This window comes from Emydura macquarii, unplaced genomic scaffold (genome assembly GCF_026122565.2).
Source record: "Emydura macquarii macquarii isolate MOO-44397 ecotype Brisbane River unplaced genomic scaffold, CSIRO-AGI_Emac_v2 contig_1551, whole genome shotgun sequence".
NCBI classification, from domain to species: domain Eukaryota; kingdom Metazoa; phylum Chordata; order Testudines; family Chelidae; genus Emydura; species Emydura macquarii.
The window spans coordinates 23,421,338-23,448,251 of NW_027131688.1; the positions used below are offsets into that span (position 1 = coordinate 23,421,338).

Below are 26,914 nucleotides of genomic sequence, written 5' to 3' on the forward strand. Positions count from 1 at the left end.
CAATTCATATATACTGAGCTATTATTACAGGCTCTCTGCAGACTCAGACAGGCATCAGATACAGATGAGTCATGTTTTCAAGCTTTTCTTTGTATCCATAAAAGCCAAAAACATAATTTATTTGAAATAAAAACTGAGGTTCTAATTGTACAACTCCAGCTCCCCCAAATCAATGTCTTAAATAAAATGTAAAATCACTATGGACAGAAAGCCAAGGAAAGAACAACAGAGAAGGGAAATATGAACACAATACAAATATTAATATTAATAAGCTTAGGGCCACTCAACAATTTTCCATCTACACTGTTTTTCAATGGAAAACTGAGTTTTTAATTTAAACAATTTTTTTGTGAAAAGTGTCTGCTTTCCTACAAAAATGTCAATTTTTTCATCAAAAAATAGAAAGCCTAAAAATAAAGAAAAAAAAATTAGTTTGTAGCTGAAAACCAAAATATTTCAATTGTGAAATGTCATCAAGGTGCATCAGAGGTATTTCAATTTGAGTGCCTCATACTCAAATTATTCTCGATGAGTTGGACTTCCATCTTCCATGATGCACTGCAGTCATGTGACTGCTATGATGCCCTACCTTCCTCACCAAGACAGGGGACTATGATGCATTGTGGGAGATGTCTGACACCCCATCCACAGAGGGTGAGCGTGAGGAACTTGAACTAAATCTTACCACAGCATCATTTCTGAATCTAAATATTTCAAATTTCGGCCATAATTTTCTGTGGAACAAAATATAATTTTTCAACTAGTTCTAATTACACTCACGTTAATAAGCAATAGCTAAGCATCAGTATCAAGCATCTGAATGCCAAAAATAATTCCAGACTAGCTATATTTTAAAAAAGATAACAAAAAATGGCAATAAGAGGATTTCATAAAGATGATGATGGAGTCTCACGTCGATTCTCAACACATGAGGATATAGCAAAAACTATAGGTGAACATGTATGTGAGACTTCAGATCAATGAAAGAACCACAAACACAGTTACATGTGGGACAGACATGATTGTCCATGACCATTGCAGGCTGCTGTATCCTTGCTTTGTGTTTTTCATGTTTTTCACATAAGCTGGTCCAAAGTAGTTAACAGCATCACAACAAATCTGCTGCCACCTTGCTCTGTTGTGGGCTGTTGCTTCCCAGTTGCTGGAGTCAACTTGACATGCTTTTGAAGTTTGACTTCATGTCTTTATATCATTTGTATTGACCACCATAAGAATGGGTGCCTTACTTTGGCTGATCATAAAATATGACCTTTGGTATCCTTGAGCCAGACATACGAATGAGATGCCCAGATTACACACACACACACAATCTAATACTTTATACTAAAGACTATTGTACTGAGTGACTGACTATTAATTGCACATTCTCATTCAGCTGAAATAAAGAAAATTGGTACACTCATTTATTACGGGCTACTGAGCAAGGAAAAACAGATTTGAACCTTGACTTTCCTATTAGAGGTCACAAAAAGATCAGGCTTTCTTATTGCATTTCAACTGCTCAAGCGCCCTCTTGAACTAGAATCTTGAAACAAGTGTCCTTTTGAGATGACTGTCTAAGATCATCAATATTATTTACTGGCTTTTAGCCAAGAATATTGCAAAGGTGAGAAAGTGTGTTAGAGGCACTTATACCTGTATGATTCCACTCAGGATCAGCACCTTGCTTAATGTCACAGCCCTTAGATATATCTATAATGAAAACAAGGATACATTTATTACCAAAGATTCAAGGTTCAGGGATAGTGAGTAAGGATAATGGAAACAAAAAGTTACATATAAAACAAAATCATAAAACCCTTTCTGGAGACTAAACTTATACTAACCGGCTATCCTCCTGTCTAAATATGTTTACCTTATCCCAAATGTTCTCTGCAATGTTTCAACCAAGGCTAGTTATCCATTTTCATGAATATAAATGCACTGCCCAGTTAGTTCTTAGGCGCAGGATGATGGGGTGTCTTTTCTGATCTCCCAATTAAGTCCAGCACACCTCTGAAGTATATCTCAAGATAAGGTTCTCTTTCCCCATTATATTTCACTACCTGTTGGTTCCTTTTGGAAATTCTTACAGTCTTTCATTTGCATTCATATAGACTGGTGATGGGAGATCCATCGTGAATGAGACAATATTTACCTTACATTTCAACAGCCAGATAGATGGATACACATCTCTTTGGGTGACAGAAAACCTGTTTGTCAACTCTGCCTTGATAGAGACTTTAAAATATATTTTCTTTATCTAGACATACATTTCACAACAGCACTAATAGCCAGTGTGATTCCGGCTTTCATTTAAGACCTTGCATGACATTCTTTGGTGACCCAGAATGTAAATACCAGAATCAGGACATTCCTGTAACACCCTTGTCAGCTGCCATGAAGGAATTCTTGGGTCAGAACAACCTTTATGATTAGAAAGTTTTACTAATATCTAACTTAAATCTCCCTTCCTGCAGATTAAGCCCATTACTTCTTGTTTTACCTTCAGTGAACATGGAGAACAATTGATCACCATCCTCTTTATAACAGCCCTGAACAGATTTGAAGACTATCAGGTCCTGCTCTATCATCTTTTCTCATGATAAATATGCCTAGTTTTTTTTTAACCTTACCTCACATGTCAGGTTTTCTAAACTGTTTCTCATTTTTGTCGCTGTCCTCTGGAAGCGCTCCAATTTGTCCATATCTTTACTAAAGTGTGGTGCTCACAACCAGACAAGTACTCCCATTGAGGTCTCACCAGTGCTGAGTAGAGCAGGACAATTATCTTCCATGTCCTACATAATAAGATATGCCTGTTCATACACATGGGAATTTTATTACCCTGCATCACACTGTTGACTCACTCATTTTGTAACCCACTGTAACCCCAAATCTTTTTCACCAGTACTACCACCTAGCCAGTGATTCCCCATTTTGTAGTTGTGCGTTTGATTTTTCCTTCCTAAGTGAAGTACTTTGCACTTGTCTTTATTGAATTTCATCTTGTTGATTACAGACCAATCCTCCAATTTGCCCTGGTTGTTTTGAATTCTAATTCTGTCCTCCAAAGTGCTTGCAACCCCTACCGGCTTGGTGTCAACTGCAAATTTTTATATGCATACTCTCCACTACATTATCCAAGTCATTAATGAAAATATTGAATGATTCTGGATGCAAGACTTTAACTGCTGCAGTACCCCATTAGATACATCCTCCCAATTTGACAGCAAAAGATTGATAACTATTATTTGAGTAGAGTATTTCAATCAGTTGTGCACTCAACTTATAGTAATTTCATCCAAACCACATTTTTCCTAGATTGCGTATGAGAATTTCATGTGAGACTGTGTCAAAAGTCTTAGTAAAATAAAGATATAATATCACATCTACTGCTTCACCCCATCCACTAGGCCAGTTACCCTGTCAAACACGGACATTTGGTTAGTTTGGCATTATTTGTTCTTAACAAATACAAGCTGGCTATTCCTTATAACCTTATTATTCTCTATGTGCTTATAAATTGATTGTTTAACATTTATTCCAGTATCTTTCTTCTTAATGACCAGCTATTCAATATTTTGTTTTCTCCTCATTGTTCAATGTGTGGCTGCAAGCATTCTTTACTACACACTAGTCAAACGCTTGTCTGAAGACAGAATTATTAGTTTTCTTATGGGTTTTTCTATGGTGCTCAATACAGAATATGAGTGCTTCACAAGTATTAATTTATTTTCACAAACCTCTGTGAGGTGAGGGGCTGATATCATCCCCATTTTAGAGATGGGAACTAAGGCACAAAGATTAAGTTCAAAAGTATCCACTAAACATTGGGTATCTAGACTGAAATGCCTAGGGCCTGATTTTTCAGAGTACTTAGCAATATATAGCTACAGCACTTTATATGTTCAAATCATAGTACCCATTGACTTCTGTTGCAGCCGTGAGTGTACAACACTTCTGCAAATCAGATTTAGGGTCTCGAGACAGGAACCGAAAAAACAGGAACACACAATTAGTGACCACTTCTGAAAAGTCTGATTTAAGTGACTGTCCCAGCATCACATAGGAACTCTGTGACACACAGTGGAATACAATCCAATTTTCTAGAGCAGTATTCAACCATCTTTACAATGAAGCCATCCTTTCTCTTCCTGTAATCCTCTACCTCATTCACTACATATCTTCCAAGTTTTGCAACAAATGAGGTGGGGGAGGGGGTTGTCCCTGAGAGCACACGAGACATACTCCCTTACTCTTAGTTCTAATGCACAGCCCCACCTTGCCCCACAGCAGCAATTATTATAGGGAAAGCCTGGCTTCATCCCTCTAGCACCTGGGTGAAGCATGCTCAGTCACTCTGTAGAGATGGCACATATACCATCCAATCACAGGTAGGAGTGGAGAGAGACTTGAGAATGCTCAATGAGGACACAATCTTCAGAGCTTTTAGCTGCTAAAATCACAGGAGACTCTACTGAGCATGTGCAAATGGTGATTTTTCAAAGTCTTATAACTTGGCCAAATTTGGGTGGATTTTCATGGGGATTGCAAAAGGTACATCCATAACACATAATTGAAACCCCTGCAAAATTTTAAGTCCATCCACCAATGCATAGTGGCACTAGAACTTTTCAAGGAAGTTCTCAAGAATTTTTTTTAACATAGGCAAAACAATGTATTTTTTCCCTAGCTTAGTTCTCAAAACAGTTCACTGAGCCCTGGTCTACACTTACCTGGAACTTCAGCGGCAGTCGACAGGAGTTACGCAAGCTACGCAGAGTAGCTTGCGTAACTCCCATCGACTGCTGTGCTTCCCTTCTGCATGCCGTCTTCACTGCACTGCACCACTTGAGAAGGTGGATTACCACTGTCGACTTCCTGATCGATTGAGCGGGTCTAAACTGACTGCTCAATCAATCTAGAAAGATCGATTTGACGGCAGCGACTTTGCCGCCATCAGTATAGACATATCCTGAGTTTGGCTGAAATTTTCCAAAATAATTCTGTCTCAGGCAGACATCAAGCATGGAAAATTTCAGCTAAAATAGTTAAAACTGGCAAAGTTATAAGCAACTGAAAACAAGGTCTTATAATGTTGGCCAACCTTAATAATAGGCAGTGCTATCAGCTCCATTTGTAATATATAAGATTAAGATTCTAAGATGCTTATTTTTAATAAAAGTCAAGAACAGATTGTGGTGTGACGTTCCCTTCTGCAATCTGGACTGGTGTATTGCTGTGTCATCCAATCCCTCACTCTTGGACCCCGTTGCATTCTGCTCTGCTGTGTGAACTCCCACTTCTGGGCAGTTCACACATAGCCTCCTGCAAGCAAGCAGCTCTCAGTTCAGTGGGTGAGTGCTTCTGGCCAGACAGTCATAGGACTGTGCAATAGAATGATCCCAGCAAACACCTCCAGTCCCAGATACAACCCTAGGAACTTCCATCTTACAATGTTCAGTGTTGCCCACTGAACAATGCAAGCTCATAAACAGTCCATCAATTTATCAAATAAATTGATATGCATCAGCCTTGTCATTTCAAATGGAGTCTTAATACATCTTAAACTACATGCACTGTTTTAGATAAAACAAACAAACAAACAAATTTATTAAGTACAGAAAGGTTTTAAGTGATTATAAGTCAGAGGAAAGCAGGTCAGATTTGGTCAAAAGTAAATAAAAGACAAATCACAATCTAAACTAAGCGTAACACTTTCAGCAACCTTACAGTCTTCTATGATTCTCACCACAGGCTGGTTGGTCCTTCCCAGCCAGGCCCTCCCTCTGTGATCAACACTTCAGTTGCTTGATGTTGTTTGTAGATGAAATGGAAGAGAAAGCTCACAGCCAAAATGTTCCCCCTTTTCAACATGTCCCTTTGCCCCCGCCTTCCAGGGTCAGGTGACAAACAGTATCCATGCTTGGTTTTCTCCACATCCTGAGACACTGTGGTTCTTTGTGGATTTGCTTGTTGATGTCTAGGCTCGTCCTTTGTTCTCAGAATGCTGAGCTGGGCTGTTCTATACAAGTGAGGAGTGAATGGCCCTTCAGCTCTGAAGAGCTTTGCTTAGCTCTATCTCAAGCCATGAGACACATATTTGGGAAGACTACATAGTGAAGCCTCATAACCATATACAGGACACTGCAACAGACATATTACTATAACAATAATGTTCAGTATGCCATGAGCATTCCAAAAACATCTTACATGACATACAACATTAAACAATACACAACTGCACTATAAAGGTGAACATGAATGATACACAAACACACCATAAGGGTGCACATGAGGGTGCAGTGTGTCAAACATGGTCAATAAACAAAAATTCACAGAGCTCGTGACCTGTCCCTGACTTTAGTAAAAATACCCAGGGGGAGGGAGGGGAACAGATTAACAGTTGGAGTGTACTAGCGGCTGAGCTGGCAGTTGCTCCAGCCCCAGAGGGGCTGACCCAACCCCTGCCACTGCATTAGCCCTGGGGCCATTACTCCAGCAGCCCCAGGGCCAACTACCAGCCGCTGTTCTGGCAGCTGCTGGACACTGCTCCGGTGGCCTGGGGGCTAGCCAGTGGCTGCTGCTCCAGCAATCACAGGACTGACTGCCACCGTTGCTCTAGCCCTGCCTCTGCTCCTAAAGCAGGGGCTGTCCACTGCTCCTCTAGCCCCCTGGGGCTGACCCAACCCTGGCCACTGCTCTAGCCTGGGGCTGCTGGTGTATTGGACCCAGGGCTGACAGCTGCTCCTGCCCTTCCACTACAGAAGAAGTCACAGAGGTCCCAGAATCTGTGACCCCCGTGATAGAATCGTACCCTTAGTAATATACATACACATACACACACACACACACACACACAACGTCACTGATCATGTAAATGGATGTACTAATGTAGCTCCTTAAACCCATGAAAAATTCCATTAAGTGAATGGGACCCAACACTAATTGGATTCACCTTCAATTGTGTTACCTGCACAACACCCATTTATCCATTTCCCATGGGATTACATCGAATACTAAATAAGCTTCAAGGATCTCCTCCCCCCATGACTTTACCTGAGAACAAGCGGCCAGAGAAAATTTTCTTTTTTTCCTTCCTTCCTTTTTGACCTTTAATAATATTAGCTGGAATCCTTTGGGTAAGAGTGAATGGATTGTAAAATGAGGTGAAGAGCTTGTACATTTCAGCAATGTGGGGTTAGCGGGGTAAAGGTGTATGTGTTAATGGGGCATATTGGGGCATTACTGAAAGAGAGCAGAGTTAATGTTGCATAAGCAAACTTTACTGTGTGTTTCCAGATTTTCAGAAATTTGAGTTTTGCTCAACCCAATGCTCTGCAAGGTGATGACTTACCACCAACCTACCTTAATTCTGCATTAACTTATTTTTTTGCCATTTAATTTTCTAGTTCTTTTAACAGGAAAAGATATATTGTTGATAGGAGTTAGAACTCAGACCTCTCCCCTGCCACAAGCTGGGAAAGCATCTCCCTGAAGTCCTCATCCCATGGTATACAAATGTTTCTGTTGCCATTACTTCCCACCCTCCTGTAACCAGATTCACATGCCGTACTTGGAGTGAAGGACTACTATGTTATAGAGAAATGTTGATCCTGATCGTGTTTCAGAATGGTGGGAGAGTGAAATTTATGATAGGCCATCAAGAAAAATCCCAGGCATGGTTTCTGTTTCAATATATGGACAGTTTTATGTTTGAGAGAAATATCATCTGACCCATATCCAACAGATATACCAGATATCTGAGAAACAGTGAGAAGTCAGGGTTTCTAATGTTTCTATACCGCACAATATACATTTTCTCATCAGCCATGAACCCTCCAATTTCTGATTCATTTTTTCCAAAAATTATTAATAGCTTTCATATTGTCACTGTAGCAATTATGCAAATGCTCAGCCAAATCAGAGAGAAATAACACAGCTTCTGGACACAAATCTCTGATGCAGTCCAAATCTGCTCTCATACAATACATATTTCTGGTGTACACTTCAGACAAAGGCCCAGACCATTTCCGCCCAAGTGAATAACCACAACATCTGGTAGATACAGCCTCTTAAGACAGTGGTTGGGCACTACAAATAGGCAAAACAGGCTACCTCTCTTTACCCAAATCAGCCTGTAGTCAGCAGTCACCATGTCATGGTGTACTCTTTGCTCTCCTGAAAACTTCTGTAATGTTCTGACACAGGAATTGCCCAGAATCCACAAGTTGGCAAGTCAGCAGTCAAGGTACCTGCACTGTCAGTTCCATATCTCCATGCTGTGTGACTTTGGAAACACCACATTAAACTGCCCCAAGATCAGGATGTAGCCACTTGCTGCCCCCACCACATCTCCTCCAGGAGCTAGTAAAATGCAGATTTTCTCAACCAACCCATCCCAGCCTTGCCTACAATCCATCCTTATTTCCTGCCCCCTCCACAGCCACAACACCTCATACCCCCATACAAAGTGCTCTGGCTCTGACTTCTCCCCAGCTGATATAACAATAATTTTGGTTAGACTGTTTGCTGGCTATTTACTGTGTTCACAGTAAACCTCCCCATAAAATAAAAACTCATTATAATATAATGGAGACAACTTGTAAGAAGCAACATGAGTTATTAAATCTTTATTGCACAGGTTTACAAAGGTTCAGACTAGAAAAAAATGATATTGGTACATTCCCTCAAACTATGCAGGTAATCATAAAGTGGTTACATAGAAACCCTCTGTTTTTTCTTTACTGGTGCATGAGCAAAGTAATCCTTCCAAACTGCACATCTATGCAAATGTAGAAGTGTACATGTTCTTAAATACCATTCAGAATTTGTGTCCCCCAAAGGCTTAGTGGGGCCATGCACTATCTTGGGCAAAACTCCATTGCATCACAGTAACAGTTTAATCTCTAACACTGTGCAAAGAAACCTCACCTAGAAACTTTATGGAAAATGGCTATTTTTTCAGGCTTATATCTCCAGGACCCCTGATTCAAATGATGCCATATAGCAAATGCCAAGAAAATCCAAACAAGCATGCAAATTTTAGACCATTTAGAAGCATCATTCTTTAAACAGGAAACATCAAGAGAGATTATGGAAGGAAATGGCTCACCTACACATCCCTCTGCATCAAAGAGCCCCCAGTCTCTTTCCCCTTCTCTACCACCCATCCCTATTTATTCTCTTCCCATAACCCTACTCCCCTTGCTTCAGTCCCAAACCTCATTTCCCCATATTCCCCCATTCCACCACCCCAGTGCCCTTCCTCTCCCAAGAAACATTCACAAGTCCCCAAAATACTTTGATTACATTCCTCCAAAATGAATTTGCCATATATGACTCACAAACTGTAGCAACCTCCAGCCACACAGTCCTTTTGACTTAGGTGGGGGCTTGTGATTAATTTATCCATAGTTACATTATTTGAAGGGTGAATTACAGTGGCCAGAGCCAGATGCTTCAGAGAGAATGAACAGAACTAGGCAATTATTGAGTGATCCATTCCCTGTCATCTAATCCTAGGTTCTGGCAGTGAGAGACTTGGGCTATGTTTACTCTGGCGGCGGCAAATTCGCCACCGCCAGATCGATCTTTCATGATTGATTGAGCGGTCAGTGAGACCCGCTCAATCGATGAGGGAGTCGACTGAATAAGTCCACCGCCTCAACTAGCGTAGCGCTGAGCCAACAGGAACAGCTCAGCGCAATGTGAACAGCACGCAGAAGCAGTCGACGGGAGTTACGCAAACTATTCTGCGTGGTTTGCGTAACTCCCGTCGACTGCCGCTGAATTTCCGGGTAAGTGTGAACAAGCCCTTAGAAATACCCAGAGCAAGGGGTTGCATCACTGACCATCTTGGCTAATAGCCATTAATGGATCTATCCTTCAAGAACTTAACTCATTCTTTTTTTAACTCAGTAATATTTTTGGCCTTCACAACATCCTTTGACAGTGAGTTCCACAGATTGACTGTGCGTGGCATCAAGAAGTACTTCCTTATGCTTATTTTAAACCTGCTGCCTGTTAATTTCACTGGGTGATCTCTGGTTCTTGTATTATGTAAAGGGGTATATAATACTTCTCTATTTACTTTCTCCACACCATTCATGATTTTATAGACCTCTGTTATATCCTCCCTTAGTCATCTCTTTTCTAAACTCAACAGTCCCAATCTTTTTAATCTCTCCTTGTTTTAATCTCTCCACATCCCTAATCATTTTTGTTGTCCTTCTATGCACTTTTTCCAATTCTCATGTATCTTTGTTGAGATGGGGTGATCAGAACTGCACACAATATTCACAGTGGGGCCTTTCCATAGCTTTATATACTGGCATTATGATATTTTCTGTCTGATTATTTATCCCTTTCCTAATGGTTCCTAACACTCTATTAGCTTTTTTGACTGCCACTGCACATTTAGCAAATGTTTTCAGAGAACTATCCATGATGACTCCAAGATCTCTTTCTTGAGTGGCAATAGCTAATTTAGACCCCATTATTTTGGATGTATAGTTGGGATTATTTTTTCACATTAGCATTACTTTGCATTTATGAACACTGAATTTTATCTGCCATTTTGTTGCTCAGTAATCCAGTTTAGTGAGATCCCTTTGTAACTCTTCGCATCAGCTTTGGACTTCGCTATCTTGAGTAATTTAGTGTTGTCTGCAAATGTTGCCACCTCACTGTTTACTCCCTTTTCCAGATCATTTATGAATATATTGAACAGCACAGGTCCCAATACAGAACCTTGGAGGACCCTGCTATTTACCTCTTTCCATTGTGAAAACTGACCATTTATTTCTATCCTTTGTTTCTTCTTTTAACTAGTTACCGATCTATGTATGAGAGTACCTTCCCTCTTATCCAATGACTGTTTACTTTGCTTAAGAGCGTTTAGTATGGTACCTTGTTAAAGGCTTTCTGGAAGTCCAAGTACAATAGATCAACTGACTCATCCTTGTCCACATGTTTGCTGACACCCTCAGAGTATTCTAATAGACCGGTGAGGCATGATTTCCCTTTACAAAAGCCATGTTGACTCTTCCCCAGCATATTGTGTTAATCTATGTGTCCGATAATTCTGTTCTTTACTAAGTTTCAGCCAATTTGTCTGGTACTTAAATTAGGTTTACTGCCTATAAATGCCAGGATCACCTCTGGATCCTTTTTTAGAAAACAGTGTTATATTAGCTATCCTCCAGCCATCTGGTACAAAGGTTAATTAGTTAGTAGTTCTGTAATTTCATATTTGAATTCCTTCAGAACTCTTGGGTGCATACCATCAGGTGCTGGTGACTTATTACTGTTTAATTTATCAATTTGTTCCAAAACCTCCTCTATTGACACCTTAATCTGGGACCGCTCCTCAGATTTTGTCACTTTAAAGAATGGCTCTGGTGTGAGAATCTCCCTCACATCCCCTGCGGAGAAGACCAATGCAAATAATTCATTTAGCTTCTTTGCAATGGCCTTGTCTTCCTTGAGTGATCCTTTAGCATCTCAAAGATCCAGTGGTCCCACGGATTGTTTAGTAGACTTCTTATTTCTGATGTACTTTTTTAAAAATTGCTATTAGTTTTTGTGCCTTTTGCTAGCAGCATCAGGGTCTTTTTTGGCTTGCTTAATTATACTTTTACACTTACCAGAATTTATGCTCCTTTCTATTTTCCTCAGTAGGATTTGGGGTAGCCTGTGACTCAGGAACCCCTTGGTTCAATGATTCCAAATTTGGATCACTAATACTACCTTACATCTCCATGAGGCACACTACATTTCAAAGCAATCCATGTAACCAGTCAGATTTTAAGGCACTTGCAAGAGTCTAGCATTAAAGCATATAAAATGGTAGGAATGGAAACCCTTTTGCTGTTTTTCTGTATTGGCACATGTGTACTATAAAAAATGTACATTTTCTTAAACATCGTTTTCAATTTGGGTGCCCCAAATATTTGGTGGCTGCCACGCACTACCTTTAATAAAACTTGACAGCTCAAGAGGATTTAGACTTACAGCAATAGTTTTGTCTCTAGTTTTGCACGTGCACACATACACAGAACCACCTAGAAATTTTGAAAACTTTGCTACTTTTTAGGGCTTGTATCTCAACAAGTCCTATTTCAAATGATGCCAAATTTGGGTCAATTACCCTAACCTGCATCCTACCAAGGCACACCAAATTTCAGAGGAACCCAATTCATCATGTTGATTTTAGAGGACTTAGAAAAGTCGACCTTTAAACAGAAGTCATGTTACAACCGTAACTGGTGGAGCACTGCCGCACCACTGTAATAAAATCCAGTCATTTACTAGCCTATTTATAACTCCCTTTGGGTTTTGGGTTCCTCTTTAAATTATATCCTCCATTTTGTGCATACATGTTCATTATTGGATGGTCATGAGAGAGCAGATGCTGGATTAAGGAAAATGAAAAACTACACATAACGTTACATATTGATTATATTTAGTTCTATTTACAATCTATTTTTTAATCACAATGAAGCCTCCATACAATGATTTTTACAAGCTTTGGTATGTAAAAATAATCAGTAGTTCAACACTGCTGGAAAATAGTTCCAGAGGGGTAGCCGTGTTAGTCTGTATACAGCAAAAACAACTAGACTTCTGTGGCACTTTAAAGACTAACAAATTTAATATTTGCAGGCATAAGCTTTCGAGAGACTTCAGCTCTCTTCTTCAGATGCAGTAATACAGAAAATAGGTAACAGAGGGGCATCTTATAGATATCCAGGTGTATTGAGAACAATGGGGGAGGTCCCAAAAACAGACTTCAAAGAGAAACTGCTGAGTTAGAAATGATCTGCAAACTTGACACATTCAAACTGGGTTTAAACAGACACTTGCAGTGGCTATCTCACTACCGAAGGTAAATTACTTTGCTCACCCATTCTTACCTCCTACTCAATGGTCGTCATTAGGTCTTAAGTACCGGACTCCACCTCCCCCATTGTTCTCAATGCACCTGGATATCTATAAGATGCCTCTCTGTTACCTATTTTCTGTATTACTGCATCTGAAGAAGAGAGCTGAAGTCTCTCGAAAGCTTATGCCTGCAAATATTAAATTTGTTAGTCTTTAAAGTGCCACAGAACTCTCGTTGTTTTTACTGCTGGAAAATGTCATTTTTAGAATACTGCTTTGTTCAGTGTGATGTTGCATCTCTGGCTGTAAGAGCCTACAAAAGGTCCAAGAACCTCCCAAGTTTTATAGTCCCAGTGGCAGTTAAATTATTCTAAGATTCTTCCCTGGATGCAGCCATGTTGAGATAATTTTGACCTTACATCACCATCTAAATTTGCATATCAAAAGATCCTACTGAATTTCAGTTTCTGTAAAATATTACTTTCTAATATAGAGAATGTTTTAAATCTTACTGTACAGCTTTACAAGTTTATTTCAATATAAAGGATTGCTATACTTTGTAAAAAAAAGTGAGTAAATATTTAACAAATTGAAGAAAAGATCGTTAGAAGCTATTATGGTAACCTGCAACTAGAATCAGCAGATTAATTAAACTGTTCTCTAAAACAAGTTTATAACAGTAACATGAAATGACAGAAGCAATTAAAGTTTCAGTCATGGCAAGACTTTCATAATGTACAGGAGTCATTATGAAAATGGAGACATTATAGAATTAGGTTAAACCAATGAAAACCAACTGTGCTTCACTAAATAAAATCCTAATCTGTTGACCATCAGGACAAGGACTGAGAAACAAAATCTCATACTCTGAAGAAGAGGATCTTCAGAGCTCTAAACTGAACCAAATCAATCAATTTAAAATTGTGTCCTCTGCGAGGAACCATGTAACAACATTCAGTGTTGAGGAGGCACATGCCTCACATGAAATGGTAAAACATGATCTCAAAAGTCTTGGACCACAAGCAGCAGATTATAAATCTCATAACCCTGTAACATGGAGTAGTAAATAATATTGAATATTTACAATGTACTCCACTTTACATATATTTAATTAATCCCTATAACAACCCTGTGATGTAGGTAACATTATCCCATTTTGCAGAAGTAAAAACTACACAGAAAGAGCTTAATTAACCTGCCCAAAGCCAAACAGTCAGGATAAGCATTCTGGAGTTTCTGCCTCCTAGACTCAGTGTTCAATTCACTAGACCATATTGCCTTTCTGTGGAGTGTGGTATTCCACTTCTAAAACTAGAGCTGGGTAATGTTTTAAAACTTGACAAATTCTGCAATGGTTCTATTTTTTCAGTTGAGTGTAATCCACTTAAAATGAAACCACTTGAGGCCCCAGGTTCTTTAGAATTCTAAGATCTTTGGTGTCTGCTGAAACTGGCACATAGTCAAAGTCACGTGGTGTTTTGCATGAAGTCTTTGAAATAGTTGCCTGGCTCAAACCACTCTGCAGAGAAAAAAGTGATAAAATGTGTATTGTATTGTCCTTCCCCATCCCCCTCTTCAGAGCAGCTTCAGCCGGGCTGCAGCTACTTCAAAGACTTCATACTGAATATGCCTAGAGACACAAGTTAAAGATGAAGCTGCCAAGTTCAGCAGATACCAAAAGCTCCTGAGGGTAAGCATTTATTTTAAAAGTTAAAATTCATACAAAAATAAAAATAGTAAGGGAAAAAAACTAATGTACATCCATCTCACTCTATATACACATATCCCCATCACCTTCTGAGCCATAATTGCCTGGGTTGGCAGGTTAGCAGCCAAAGAAAGTGTTTCTGAATTTATCTGTCAAATATGACTAAGCCTACAAAACCTTGAAGGAGTCAATAAAGCCACTTTAGCTGACTTTATTCACTCCACTCATTTAGATTCTATAGGGTTAGACTAGACAGGTGATTTCTCTTGCTTGGGATCCTTATTTGTTGAGTCCCTCTTGCTCAATAGATATTTGAGGCCACTACAGGATCCACTTTCAGGAAAAGGTCTTCACCTTTAAGTCCCTAAATTGGGCTATGACCCAGCTATATTGCTCTCTTCACTATGTCAGCTGTATTCAGTAGGGTGCTTCAGCTAAAGAAGCTCAGGTTTGAATTTATAAGGGCAGAACACACATTTTATCCAGGGAATTTGTTACTGCTGAGCCACTCTTCCGCTTTTAAGGTATGAAAGAAGTCTCTTTGTACAAGTATTTCCCTAATAACTGAGCTACGGTGTTAATCCAATACTGGGTTGTTGAGGATATATACAATTTTTGGGAACCTTCTATCTTTATGTACCAGACTCAAACCTAAATCAAGTCTGCAGTAGCCAAAAGTTGTTTCTTTACTCTCACTTATACTCCAACGGTCTATACTCAATGGTCTTCCTCACTGTTCCACACACCCATATGGGTGTCTCAAACCTCTCTTTTCCTTCAATATAATCTCTCTCCCCAGCTACAAGCTGCCACCCAGGCTTCAGGCTCCCACATCTCCAGGTAGCCTTCCCCTCAGCAGCCCTACACACTTCCCCATCTCCTAACATGTCAAGAGGATATCTATCCTCTTTCACATCCTTCAGACATCTTCCCTGATCTGTGGTGGTGTCTTATTTTATCCATACACACATAAAAAAATTCTCGTGTGGTGTTTTTTATCTTCATAATGCTTAAAAAAATAATAAACTGATGTTTATTCAAATGTGTGTTAAATAGAGATAGAGCAAACTTTACCAAACCAGACAAAGATACATACAAAAACAATTTTTATTTTTCCAGTTTTGCCCTGAAAAAACCATGAAATAGTAGGGTCAGTGGAATGTATTCCCCCACACTCCTTCAACATGAATAAACCACATCCTTAATTCTAAGACCATCTCATGAGGTAAGAGGTTTTCAGCCATAGTTCTAGTCCTTACCCAGAAATTACAGCTAGGGGATGGGCAATTATTCACTCATTACTGTTCACTCTGGCATTCCCATTTCTTCTGTCACATCTGCTGCTTTACTAGTGGCATGCCAGTGATATTCAGATAAAACAGGCTACTATTAAGGATTTAAAATATTCTTAAAGCCATGAACACAATACAAAGCAATTAAATGTAAATATTTATCTGTGCTGCTCAGTGATCACTCAGTGCTTAAGGTGCTTGCAGGAGATCTACTTTATTATGTGTTCCATTCTAACTGGCTGTGCATAATAGGATCTTCATAATGCTCTGCCCAGACTATCTGGGAAGCTCAGTACTTAAAGGCAAAGTCCCCATCTCACAATATCCTTGTGACAGCCTCGCTGAGTTAAACTATTTTCTTCAACTTTTAATACAAATTACTGAATTTTAACTATAAAACATGAAGAATAATTTAACTGTAAAGTAATATGACCTATGGACATATTTTTAAATCCATAACTGAATATTTATTCCCATGTTATATTTGATGTGCACATAACATTTGATATAGTCAGCTAAAATATGTGCTATTAAAGGAAATCAGAAACCAATCTAGTGTTTGTAACCTATTTTCCTAACACCAAAAAGATAGTAATTTATTGAAAGAAACCTGTGAAAGTTTTCTTCTAATAATGTTTTATATAAATAAATAGATATTACATTCTAAGAGACTTTTGGACATTTCCTTGACATATAAAGTGAAGTAAAAACATACCCAGTTATCATTTATGGCAATCAACCATATTCCAAGAATAGAAATAACTTTCTGATGTTCTTGTTTATTCAGCCTTAGAAACAGAGATAGTAACAAACTATAAAATAAGGCATCGATCCTGCAATAGGTAGTGGGCAAGCAGACCGCTATGGACATTAAAATTACTGGGACAAGGCACAAGTGCAGCAGTCTGTCCTCATACTACATATTACAGGATTGGGGCTTAATTCAGTGTAACACACTGGTCTTTTGTTCTAAAGGAATCTAGAGCTATTACATTTTTCATCATGAATTTTCCATCTGCCCTTTTTACAATGGATTATTGAAAAAGAATTTTGATAAAGGTTCTGGATCGATAAAACTGTTCAAGTGCAACCAGAGTCCTTAATTGACTTGTTGTGTAATTGACCATTTTTAATAGTCTTGACTCAAAAAAAATGTACAGCAGAGCCTCAAAAATCCATATTTGCAATACCACAAAAATTTATAATCTACATAAAATAGTTGGTGGTCTCTCCTCACTTCTCAGTAAATATATCAGAGGAATCACAAAACCATATACCAGACTACCGTAGGGGCTCAATTATTAAGATTTTAGTATTTTTATAAATATAATGCTTAATATAAAGAATGTAAAAATATAAATAATTTAAAATGAATGACAACTAACAAAATTAAATCAGGTACACTTTGTAATGCACTGTCCTTCCTTTTTTCTTTTAAACTGTTTTTGCTCATAAATGCACTGATTCCAGAAAGCATCCTATTCAGGACAACATTTAAAAACATTCTGAAGTACTTTTCTGAATCAGGCCATTCAGCCTCAATCTTCTGAGGTGCTGACCACCTCATGAGATTAACTTCAGTGTGAGTTGAGGGAGCTTGCCTTAAGAAGCATTACTCAGTAAGGTCCCCAGTCCTGCACACACATAAGTAGTTAACTTAAAAATAATAAATAATATTATGTATAAAACCTTTCATCCAAAAGAATCCCATCAAAGTTTATAAAAATAACTTCACACAGAGAAAATTACTTCACCCCCTACTGAAATAAAATTACCTCTGGGATGATACGTAACAGCTGCTTAGAACAGTAAGTGAATACCTCCTACAGATAACTTGTGTATATTAAGTATATATTACATTTAGTAATGCACAGAATTCTGGGTGAAATCCTGGCCCTATTAAAGTCAGTGTGAGTTTTGCCACTGATTTCAGAGACTGAAGTTCTAGCCCTACTGAAATCAATGGCAAAACTACCATGACTTTAATAGCGCCAGAAATTCTCTAGCCCCCAAACAAACTATACTGAATATAATTGTTTTCAATATGTTACCTTTGGATCAGAAGAGAGACCTCTGTTACACAAAACCTTTTATAAAAAAAGTTGATTTAATATATGAACAAAATTTGCAAACTTGGGTGCCTTAATTTAGGTTTCTGAAACCATATTTAGGGACCTAAATAATACTGGCCTGATTTTTCAGATGAGTTGAGCACCCACAGCTGTCACCAACTTATAATTTTGGTCTATCTTTGGAAAAATATAACACAGGCATATGGCAGTGTATGACAGCTAGGGATGGAGGGAATATTTTTAATAAAAACTAATCTGAACTTCAACCCCCAACAAGCTAGCCAGCCAACCCATCTTCCAGAAGACCCTAACCCCAGCTACCTCAATTAAGTGTGACTATCAGTATTTCTCAAGTTTTAGAATGGTAGTTTTGCTTGCTGTTTGTAAAAACAACGTTTCCAATAATGCTCTTGACAGGAGTAGCAGAACCTCCTGAAACCTCCAGTAATTTCGAGTCTTGACTTCTTATTGCTCATACTGCTGTCACCCACTCCTTGTGTAAAAATTACAGTTGGAGATTTAAAGTTTTTTCAGTGTGGTTGGATAAAATATAAGAATTTTACAAAGATTTTCATGAAATTTTTTTGACTATTTTACCTGCTCTAGGTATAATTATCATAGACATATTTGCTCTATTTTCATGTTCAAATTTTCACTCATGCAAGATTTAGCTCCAATTTAAACTTCTGAGAACTTGGCTCTAGGAGACTCTTGGGGACAGTATTTGAAAAGGAGAATATGATGCTCAGGCAGCTTTAACATTTATTAAGTGTAAGATGGAACATGCAATATGCAAGAGTGTAGTCTGCCAGATTATAAAGGTATAAATAAAAATAAATTTTATTTCCCTCCTGCCCACAAGATATTTACATAATTTTACAAACAACTATAGTAGCAATACAGTTAATGAATGCAAATTGTATATTAACATCAGATGTTTATCTCAGATTTAAAACTCAATAAGGCAATTATCTGAGATTTCTGATACAAATTTTAGTACAAGCAGATTATATTTATTCAATCATAGGTCATTTCAAGGGAAGACAAGAAAATGATGGACCATGTCAGATTTCACTCATTGAAAGTAATGGACTGTGGGCAATCTCACTTAATTACTTTCCAAATAACTAATTCAGTGAAATCATGCTAACATATCATTATCCCCACCCCATCCCCCTGAAAATCCCCAAGGAGCTACTTCTGCATTTTAATCATGTAATGGATGAGCATTTTAAATTTAGTTTCATGGAGGATGAACAAGCTGAGACAAAGTTTGGCCCCTTTCATGAACTTGCAGTTGCTTCTATTGACATGATTAATGTGTCCATTGCAAATAACGCTAAATAGATTATTACAGACCACTTCCCTATTTATTCCCCCCAACCATCTCCTACATCCATGAGAATGAAAAGTAAAAATTCTCCACTATGGTCTAGGAAAGATCCCAGTGACAGAAAAGTAATTGCAACATCAACATGACATATTTCACCTTAAGCTTCCAGGGGAAAAAAATCAGAATAAAACTTACTAAGACTTAATAATATAGAATTGTTTGACTTATGGTTTAATAATTGACTTCTAAAGAAAATGTAAATCCATTTTAAATTGTCTGCATGCAGTTTAGACTTCAGCACAAAAATGAATTTTGGCATAATTAATTAAAAATTAAAACACATTTTATCAGCATTGTAATGTACCACTAATTTTTAAATAACTCCTTGATGATCAGATAAAACATGATTTCCCAGTGAGAGCCCAATGCTTTAATTTACAATTTTGAATGTTGTTTTATTTATGATCAAATTATTGATACTAATGGTTTCACTTCATATTATCCACACTGACACAGATTTCCTAATGAAGATTGACTATTATTGTAAAATTCTCCCTTATTCAGATGCTATATTTTCTAAGCCAATACAGTGTTAAAACATGGATTAAAATAGCTTCTGTTTTTATTAAATTGTAACAAACTAGAATTAACACTATCAATGTCTAGGAATGAGCTTCTGTATAAAAATCTGTGATTTGGCAATAAATAGCTCAATACAGAGGCAGGCTTATAATACCAATTAGTGACTTTAAAAAAAAAGTATATATATATGTTTGAAATATATATATATATATATTATATATATGTTTGAACTTTACTGGGTCCAGGAATATCAATCATGAAAACATACCTTATTGGAAGTTAAGTTCTATTTCATATTATACAACTGTATTCCACAGACATTTATCACATAAAGAAATGTGTAATATTTTGGGTTTATGCAGGCTATTTTTGAGGAGGGTGTGGTGGGGGGGTGGGGAAGGAATTGTATCATTTATAATAGTTCATAGATGCTATTTTTAAAACTTTCTCTGGTTCTTCTGTAAATCAATCAGCAATTACACAGTGATCTGTGACCTCAAAAATAAACTGTTACATGGGGGGCAGGGAAGGGGAGGGAGTCTGTTCCTGAAATTAAACTTGTGTAGTATTTTATTAGTCCACCCTTAATATAGTGTTGCTTCTGAAGAAAACTGGGTAATGTTTGTAAGTGAAATTCAGCCCAGTTCAGCATACATACAAGGGCCTCTGCACTTTGCTTTCATGCCATTAAGCCCTCTGCAAGCAGTAGATATGTGGTGCACAAGGGCTTTGTGTGGCTCTCCACACTGCAGTGAATTTCAATGAGTGAGTATAAATGTTTGATTAAAAATTACCTGACATTCTACACATCCTCAAAAGTTTGTGGTACAAACACTGAGGTATCAAAAGATAGATTCTCTGTTACTTTAATTTAATGGCCTTATTTTAAAAGGCAATAGGAAAGATGAAAGGAAAATACCAAAGAAAAGAATAAAGTTTCATCCATTAGCACTTTTTATTATAAGGTATGAAATTAACACTCACTGAAGATACAAGATTAGCAGCTCTAGCTACTGAATACTTCCACTGATCTACAAAACTGATACAAGCACTGCAAGCTTCTCCATGTGAATTCAAAATACACTCCTGGAGGAAATGGGTCTAGGAATAAGAGGTGAGACAGTTTAGTATCTATGTCCTATTCAATTTTTGGCTTCTGCTGAGACTAACAAGAGCATCAAGTAGTGCCAGTGCAGAGAGTATTGTGATGTGTACATCTGTCCACAGAGAACTGAATTAAGACCTAATTCATTGCACATCATCCCTGGAAAGCAATCACGGACTTTCTGTCACTACCAACAATTTCTGTCACTACCAACTGTTGCTAGATTTGAACTAGTATCTGAAGGTGAATAGGCTCTATATCCCATTGCTAATATCCTCATCCATCCAATATTGCACAATGCTGCTACAATTGTGATCAGCAGAGGCACTTAAGTTTAAAGGGAGAGAGATGTCAGCAGGGCATTCGCCATTAAAGTTCCTTGGCTCTGGATTTGGCTCTCTCCAAATTCTTCTGCTACACTCATCTCCACCTAGAGGCATTTAGTAAGAAGCAGAGTATAATTATTTATTTCGCTCGGTGTGGGTAACTATTAAAAAGTATGGGTAGTCTATTTTTATTATATTGCAATTGGTGATTGTATTTATTATTCTGAGTTTTAATGTTTGTAAGACTGTTCAAATGGGCACTTAAGATGGATATAAATTGAACAAACAACTGAAGCTGACCACAATCACATGAACCAGGGCCCAAGCTAATTTATTTTCTCCCCTGAAATTAACAATTTTTCTGTGACTTTACCAGTTGCTGCCAATGTGGCCACACAGAGATATTATATGGCAAAATCTCACTAGCAGATGATCCTTTGTGTTTTCTTTCTGTTGCAGTCTTATTGTCTTTACTTATATAAATGAAAAATAAAAATTCAATATTGCGGGTAAGGTGTCTTACTACTTAGCCTACCACTTTAGGAAACTTCAGAGTTTAAGGCACCACCGCTACTTCTGATATATAAGTAAACCCTGTTTTAATTAAAGTCATGGCATCCTTTGCAAAATCAGGGTTTCATAAAAACTCTAACATGAATTTCATATAAGGGATCAGATATAAATTTAGGATAAGCTTGGAAGATTAATGTAATTTATCAGCTGGCCCATTCCACCACATTGCTGAGGTAAAATTTATTAATTTTTGGCTGTTCTACACAAACAAATTCTACATTTGAAAGTGTATTTTCATGCAAAAAGTCTATAGTTGCAGAAATAAATATTTGACAGTTTCACTTTCATCCTCTAGCTAACTGTCTGGATTTGTGACACTCTTGATGTTTAAAGTGCTGTATTAGGATTTAAGGATAAAAAGCTCACACCCTGTGCAAACCTTGAGTAAATGGGTATTTTGCAGAACTTAGAAACACTGGAGGCCTGAATTCCATCACCTGGGTACTGAACACTCATTAAATAGGTCCATAGCTATTTCTAAAGTACAGAGGATGTGCAGTGGGTCACACTGGCTACTACAACTCCTATACATGGAACTGTGATTAGTGAATCCATGCAGTTTGCAAACCTCTGCCCACATCCTAACTGCTTCCCTGACCTACCTGTCCCACGCACTTAGTTGTGGGGTCTAGTGACTCCTTCCCTTAAGGGGCAGGGGCCTTTAGCAGTGGGTGGGCTCATGCTCGCCCACTTCCCGGGTTACAAATAGTACAGTCACTCCTGCTCACTCCTGCATCTCAGAATTCAGCTGGTGGCAAGAAAGGTGCTGTGTAATTCCTGTGTGACTTAGTCAGTGTACCTCCACATCCAGGAAGATTCTCCCTATCAAAACAATTAATAAAACAGAGAGAGGGCTGAAATGCAAGTTTAAGAACAAATTTACTTAACAGTCATAATCCCACTTTTAATACTTCCATGCCCTCTTCTATTTGTAGAAATGGTATTTGATCTGAACATCTTTCTCACTAATTCAACAATGCTGCTTTTTTAATTTAGAGAACAAATTAATCGAACAGTGATTAATTGTATGTAAGGTAAACTTAATGGCTTCCTTCCTAAAAATAATAGCAAAGCTATTCTAATATTAGATAAGATCTCCATAACCAAACCTGAGAAATATTATCCAAGATCTAATTTCTAACATTCCAAGTCAATTATGAATGTGATATAAAATCTGCTCTGCTTGCCTAGAAGGTGCTTTAATGTAATTTATGACCAACCTGTGCAAGAGAGTAATCAAATAGGAGGAACTGGTAGTGTCTTACTTGAAGAAAAGCAATATGTACACATGCACCATTTAACTTTTAAACAATAAAATATTTTGCACATTTATAGAGACTTTCTTCTGAAGATCTTGAAGGTGATTTGCAAACTAACTTACTAAACCCCACTACAGTAAGGATGCACTATTTGCTCCCGGTTTATAGATAAGGAAACTGAGGCATAAAGAAATTAAGCAACTTTCCCAAGGTCACAATATGAGTTAGTGGCAGAGCCAGAAATAGAATCTGTGACTCCTGACTGACATTTCCACCCACTAACATAGTGGTTCTCAAACTATGGTCTATTAAACCTTTCCTGGTGTTCCATAAAATGAAAAGGCTGGAGCACTTGCTTTAACAAGCAAGTCAACTCAAAATTAAACTGAAAAAGCTTATTTTTCCTCCTGCTTCTTCTCCTCATCTTCTTTTTTCTAATTACTCTGATCATTACACTGTTCTCTTCATCAAACACATTTAATCCTGCCTGGTGCATGCATCTCTGATTTTTCTTTTGTCCATTTACCCCTCAGTTCCAAGCTGTCAATATAGCCCATAATTTCTTCACTTACAATACTAAAATGAATCCTTTCCTCTCAACACAGAAAACCTTGAAACTCACATTGATTATCTTTGAAAGTTCTACCTATCTGCCCTCCTCACATCTTACTTTTCCCTAGGCCACTCTATACAACATGCAGGTTTTGAAACCGTGTTCCTCTCTGAGGCTCCAACTAAGTATCTTTCCTCCTCAAATCTCTAACACTTCCAGTCTATACTGTCCCAATCTTCTAACTGTTCTCTGTTACTCTCTCTCCTACTCTCAGCTTCATACCATCTTTCACACCAATCCATTATGCATGCAAGAGCTTCCCACATGCCCACAAAGCAATCTTTCCTCTTTCAAACACAACACCTCCATTGGCATCTTCTGTCTTTATTGTTTTCTCATGGGCCATATGGGTCTGTCTGAATTATCTGATCCCCTCAGGGCAGAGAATGTGGGTCCAATTTCTAGCCTTTCATCATGTAAATTAGTCTCACTGAAGAGGTCTGTGTAAGCTCAAAAGCTTGTTTCTCTCACCAAGAGAAGTTGGTCCAATAAAAGATATTACCTCACCCACCTAGAAAGTCTCATTGAAGACTAATTCATATGAGGAAAAGCTGCAGGATCAAGCCATTTGTTCCTCCTATACACAGAAAAATATACATGCACATTGCCCCATAAAACGGACTAACTTATTATGCAATTTGTTATATCTGCTATTAAATGATTTAAAGAATACCTAGAAGTCTTATGTTACAAAAGAAACAGGTAAATTATTCATTCATCCAGTATTACAGCTTCAAACTGTTAATATGGAAGGGATGAAATGTGATTTTAAACCTTTGTGTAGTATGTACTGTACCATATTTACAGCATTCACAGTGATATATCCAGCGTAACAAAATCAATATGGGAAATTTATGTCCAACATTATAATATTCTTGTTAACCTGTTCAGAGGGACATCTATTAAAGCTCACAAATGTTTATCACTAATGATTTAAAAGGAAAGTAACCAAGAAATTTTGCTCAGCAAAACAACTCACTATAATATTTTAGAGGCTAAAGTATAAACTATTATGTATTTCATCCCTGGAAACAGAATTAATTATTCTTTACATTTAAGCATAATGTAAAAGTCTACCAATAGACAATAGTACTAACACAAAAAAGGGTTAGTTTAATGTTTTCAGGGGTGCAGAAAATAAAGTGTATGTAACACATAGCAATATAGTACATTTGGATCATGCATAGTATTCTCAACATTCTAAAAAGTATTCACATATCCTTATGTTCCATAAGTATTAGGATTCCCTGTTAGCTTAGTTTCCCCCCCTAGAAAAATCAGTCAGAATTTATCATCATCATCATCATCATCAAGATTTGTTGAAGAGAAGTTGCAACTGTGGTATTACAATTTAACATTTCCTTCTTGCTAGTACTTGAACAGCAAGAATTAGGTCAATTATTACTAGGAATCTGGGGAAGAAGGAATATTTAGTAAAACTTTTAAGATAAAATACTGAATTTACACTTACAATTTTAGTGTTAAGGAATAAACAAATCTCAAACATTTTTATCTGGGTTGTAAGATTTGCAATGAAAAATTCTTTACATTTTGATGCATTTTATTGTTAGCGTTATTTTTTTATTTTATATTACTTTAAAGTTAACTTAAAATATTTCCCCAAGCAGCAGCAAACAGCAGTTAGCTAAAATAAACATTCCTCCAAACACCCTCCAAGGCCAATTGTATTTTCTCTTACAGTATTGGTTATTCCCCTTTTCCTTCTTTTTTACACTCTTTTATTGCAAGTCAAGCTGCATTTCTTTCATGTGGCCATCCAAGCACAACTGCGATTTGAACAAATCCCTCCTAAGAAATATGTCAGAAACTACAGAACTTAGAAACTGATGGGTTTAGTTTCAAACCGGCATTTTATCCTAAAAATAGCCTCACTTGGGATCAGCACACAAATGTAACACATCTCCAGCAATAGACAAAGCATCAAACGCCCAGAGAGAAAATCTTTACCTAATGCACATCACTTACAACTTTCAACTCCCCCCCCCCCCCCCCGCGCGCTTCATATAAGACAGGAGGATGTGAAATAAACACGTGTCCGTTGGACATGGTGTGTACCAGCAAGGTGGTGGCTCCTTCTGGCTCATGCACAGTTAAATGCAGACGTGCAGGGTCGTGGGGGCTCCACGGTTTCGCTCTATGAGGAGAGCAGATCGCGACTACAGACCCACGCCCGCGAACGAAGCAGATGCCCAAGAAGTTCCGCGCAGGGGCCGTCCTTCCCTCCGCGCGCGCACAGCCGCAAAGCAAACGTGGCCGGCTCCGCGCGGAGGGAAGGAGCCGGGCGGCGGGGCAAAGTTTCCCCTCCCTCTCCAGCTGAGTTAGGAATCGAGAGCTCCACGGTTTAGCCGGCAGAGGCGACTGTCCACAGGCGCCAAGGGCAGGCCCTCGCGGGAGAGCCCCCAGCCAGCGGGCGGCGGGGGCCGGTTTCCAAGCCCGGTCCTTGCTCCGCACTCAGCCCCGGCTGGCAGACGGCAGCTCCCCGCAGCCCGGGCTGCCTCTCCCGTCCCCAGGCCCCCCCCCCTTCCACGCGGGAGCAGCCCGAGCCCCGCACCCGGGCGGGCTCCCGCGGGGCCGAGCCCCCTCTCTCACCGTTGCAGAACTGGAGCAGCGAGGAAGTGTCATAGAGGCTGCTGTAGCTGGAGAATCCGTCCTCCATGTCCCGGCTCTCCGCGCTCCCCCGGCCTCTGTCTGTCCGGCGCTGGCGGCGGCTCCCTCCCAGCTGCCTCTCACCCACACACCGAGGAGCTGAGGCGGCTGGGGCCGGCCTGCTGCCTGCCTCTGTCAGTTACCATAGCAACGCAGGCACTCCGCGCGGGCTTGGGCTGCTGCTGCTCCTCTGCCGGGGGGCGGGGGGGGGGAGAGACCCCGCTTCTCCCAGTGACGGGAAAGAAGCGGGTAGCGGGAGAGCAGCGGCTGCTTCTCCTCTCCCGTGTGATGGGGGGGGGGAGCTGCTTCAGCCTCCCCCACTGAGGCTCAGGGGGTTAATTAGCGGCTCCGTCTCCTGGTTGGGGTGAGGGAAGCGGGGCTGCTTCTGCTTCCCTCACTGATGGGGGGCGGTGCTTTCCTTGCCCCGTGGGGGGGGGGAGGAGAAGTGGGGCTATTTCTCCCCTTAGCGAGTGGGGCTGCTTCTCCCCCTGGGGAG

At 39.0% G+C, this 26,914-nt stretch overlaps 1 protein-coding gene across 2 annotated transcripts in view; it reads right to left on the reverse strand.

Annotated features, from left to right (window-relative positions):
- The window catches only part of EML1 (EMAP like 1), a 103,158-nt gene extending 76,580 nt beyond the window's left edge, over nucleotides 1–26,578 (reverse strand). For both annotated transcript variants that reach the window (XM_067555064.1, XM_067555063.1), the window contains exon 1: nucleotides 26,362–26,578. In XM_067555064.1, coding sequence (XP_067411165.1) covers nucleotides 26,362–26,428 — 67 coding nt within the window. In that variant the 5' untranslated portion in view covers nucleotides 26,429–26,578. The remainder of the gene's footprint in view (nucleotides 1–26,361) is intronic.
- Nucleotides 26,579–26,914: the final 336 nt, after the last annotated feature.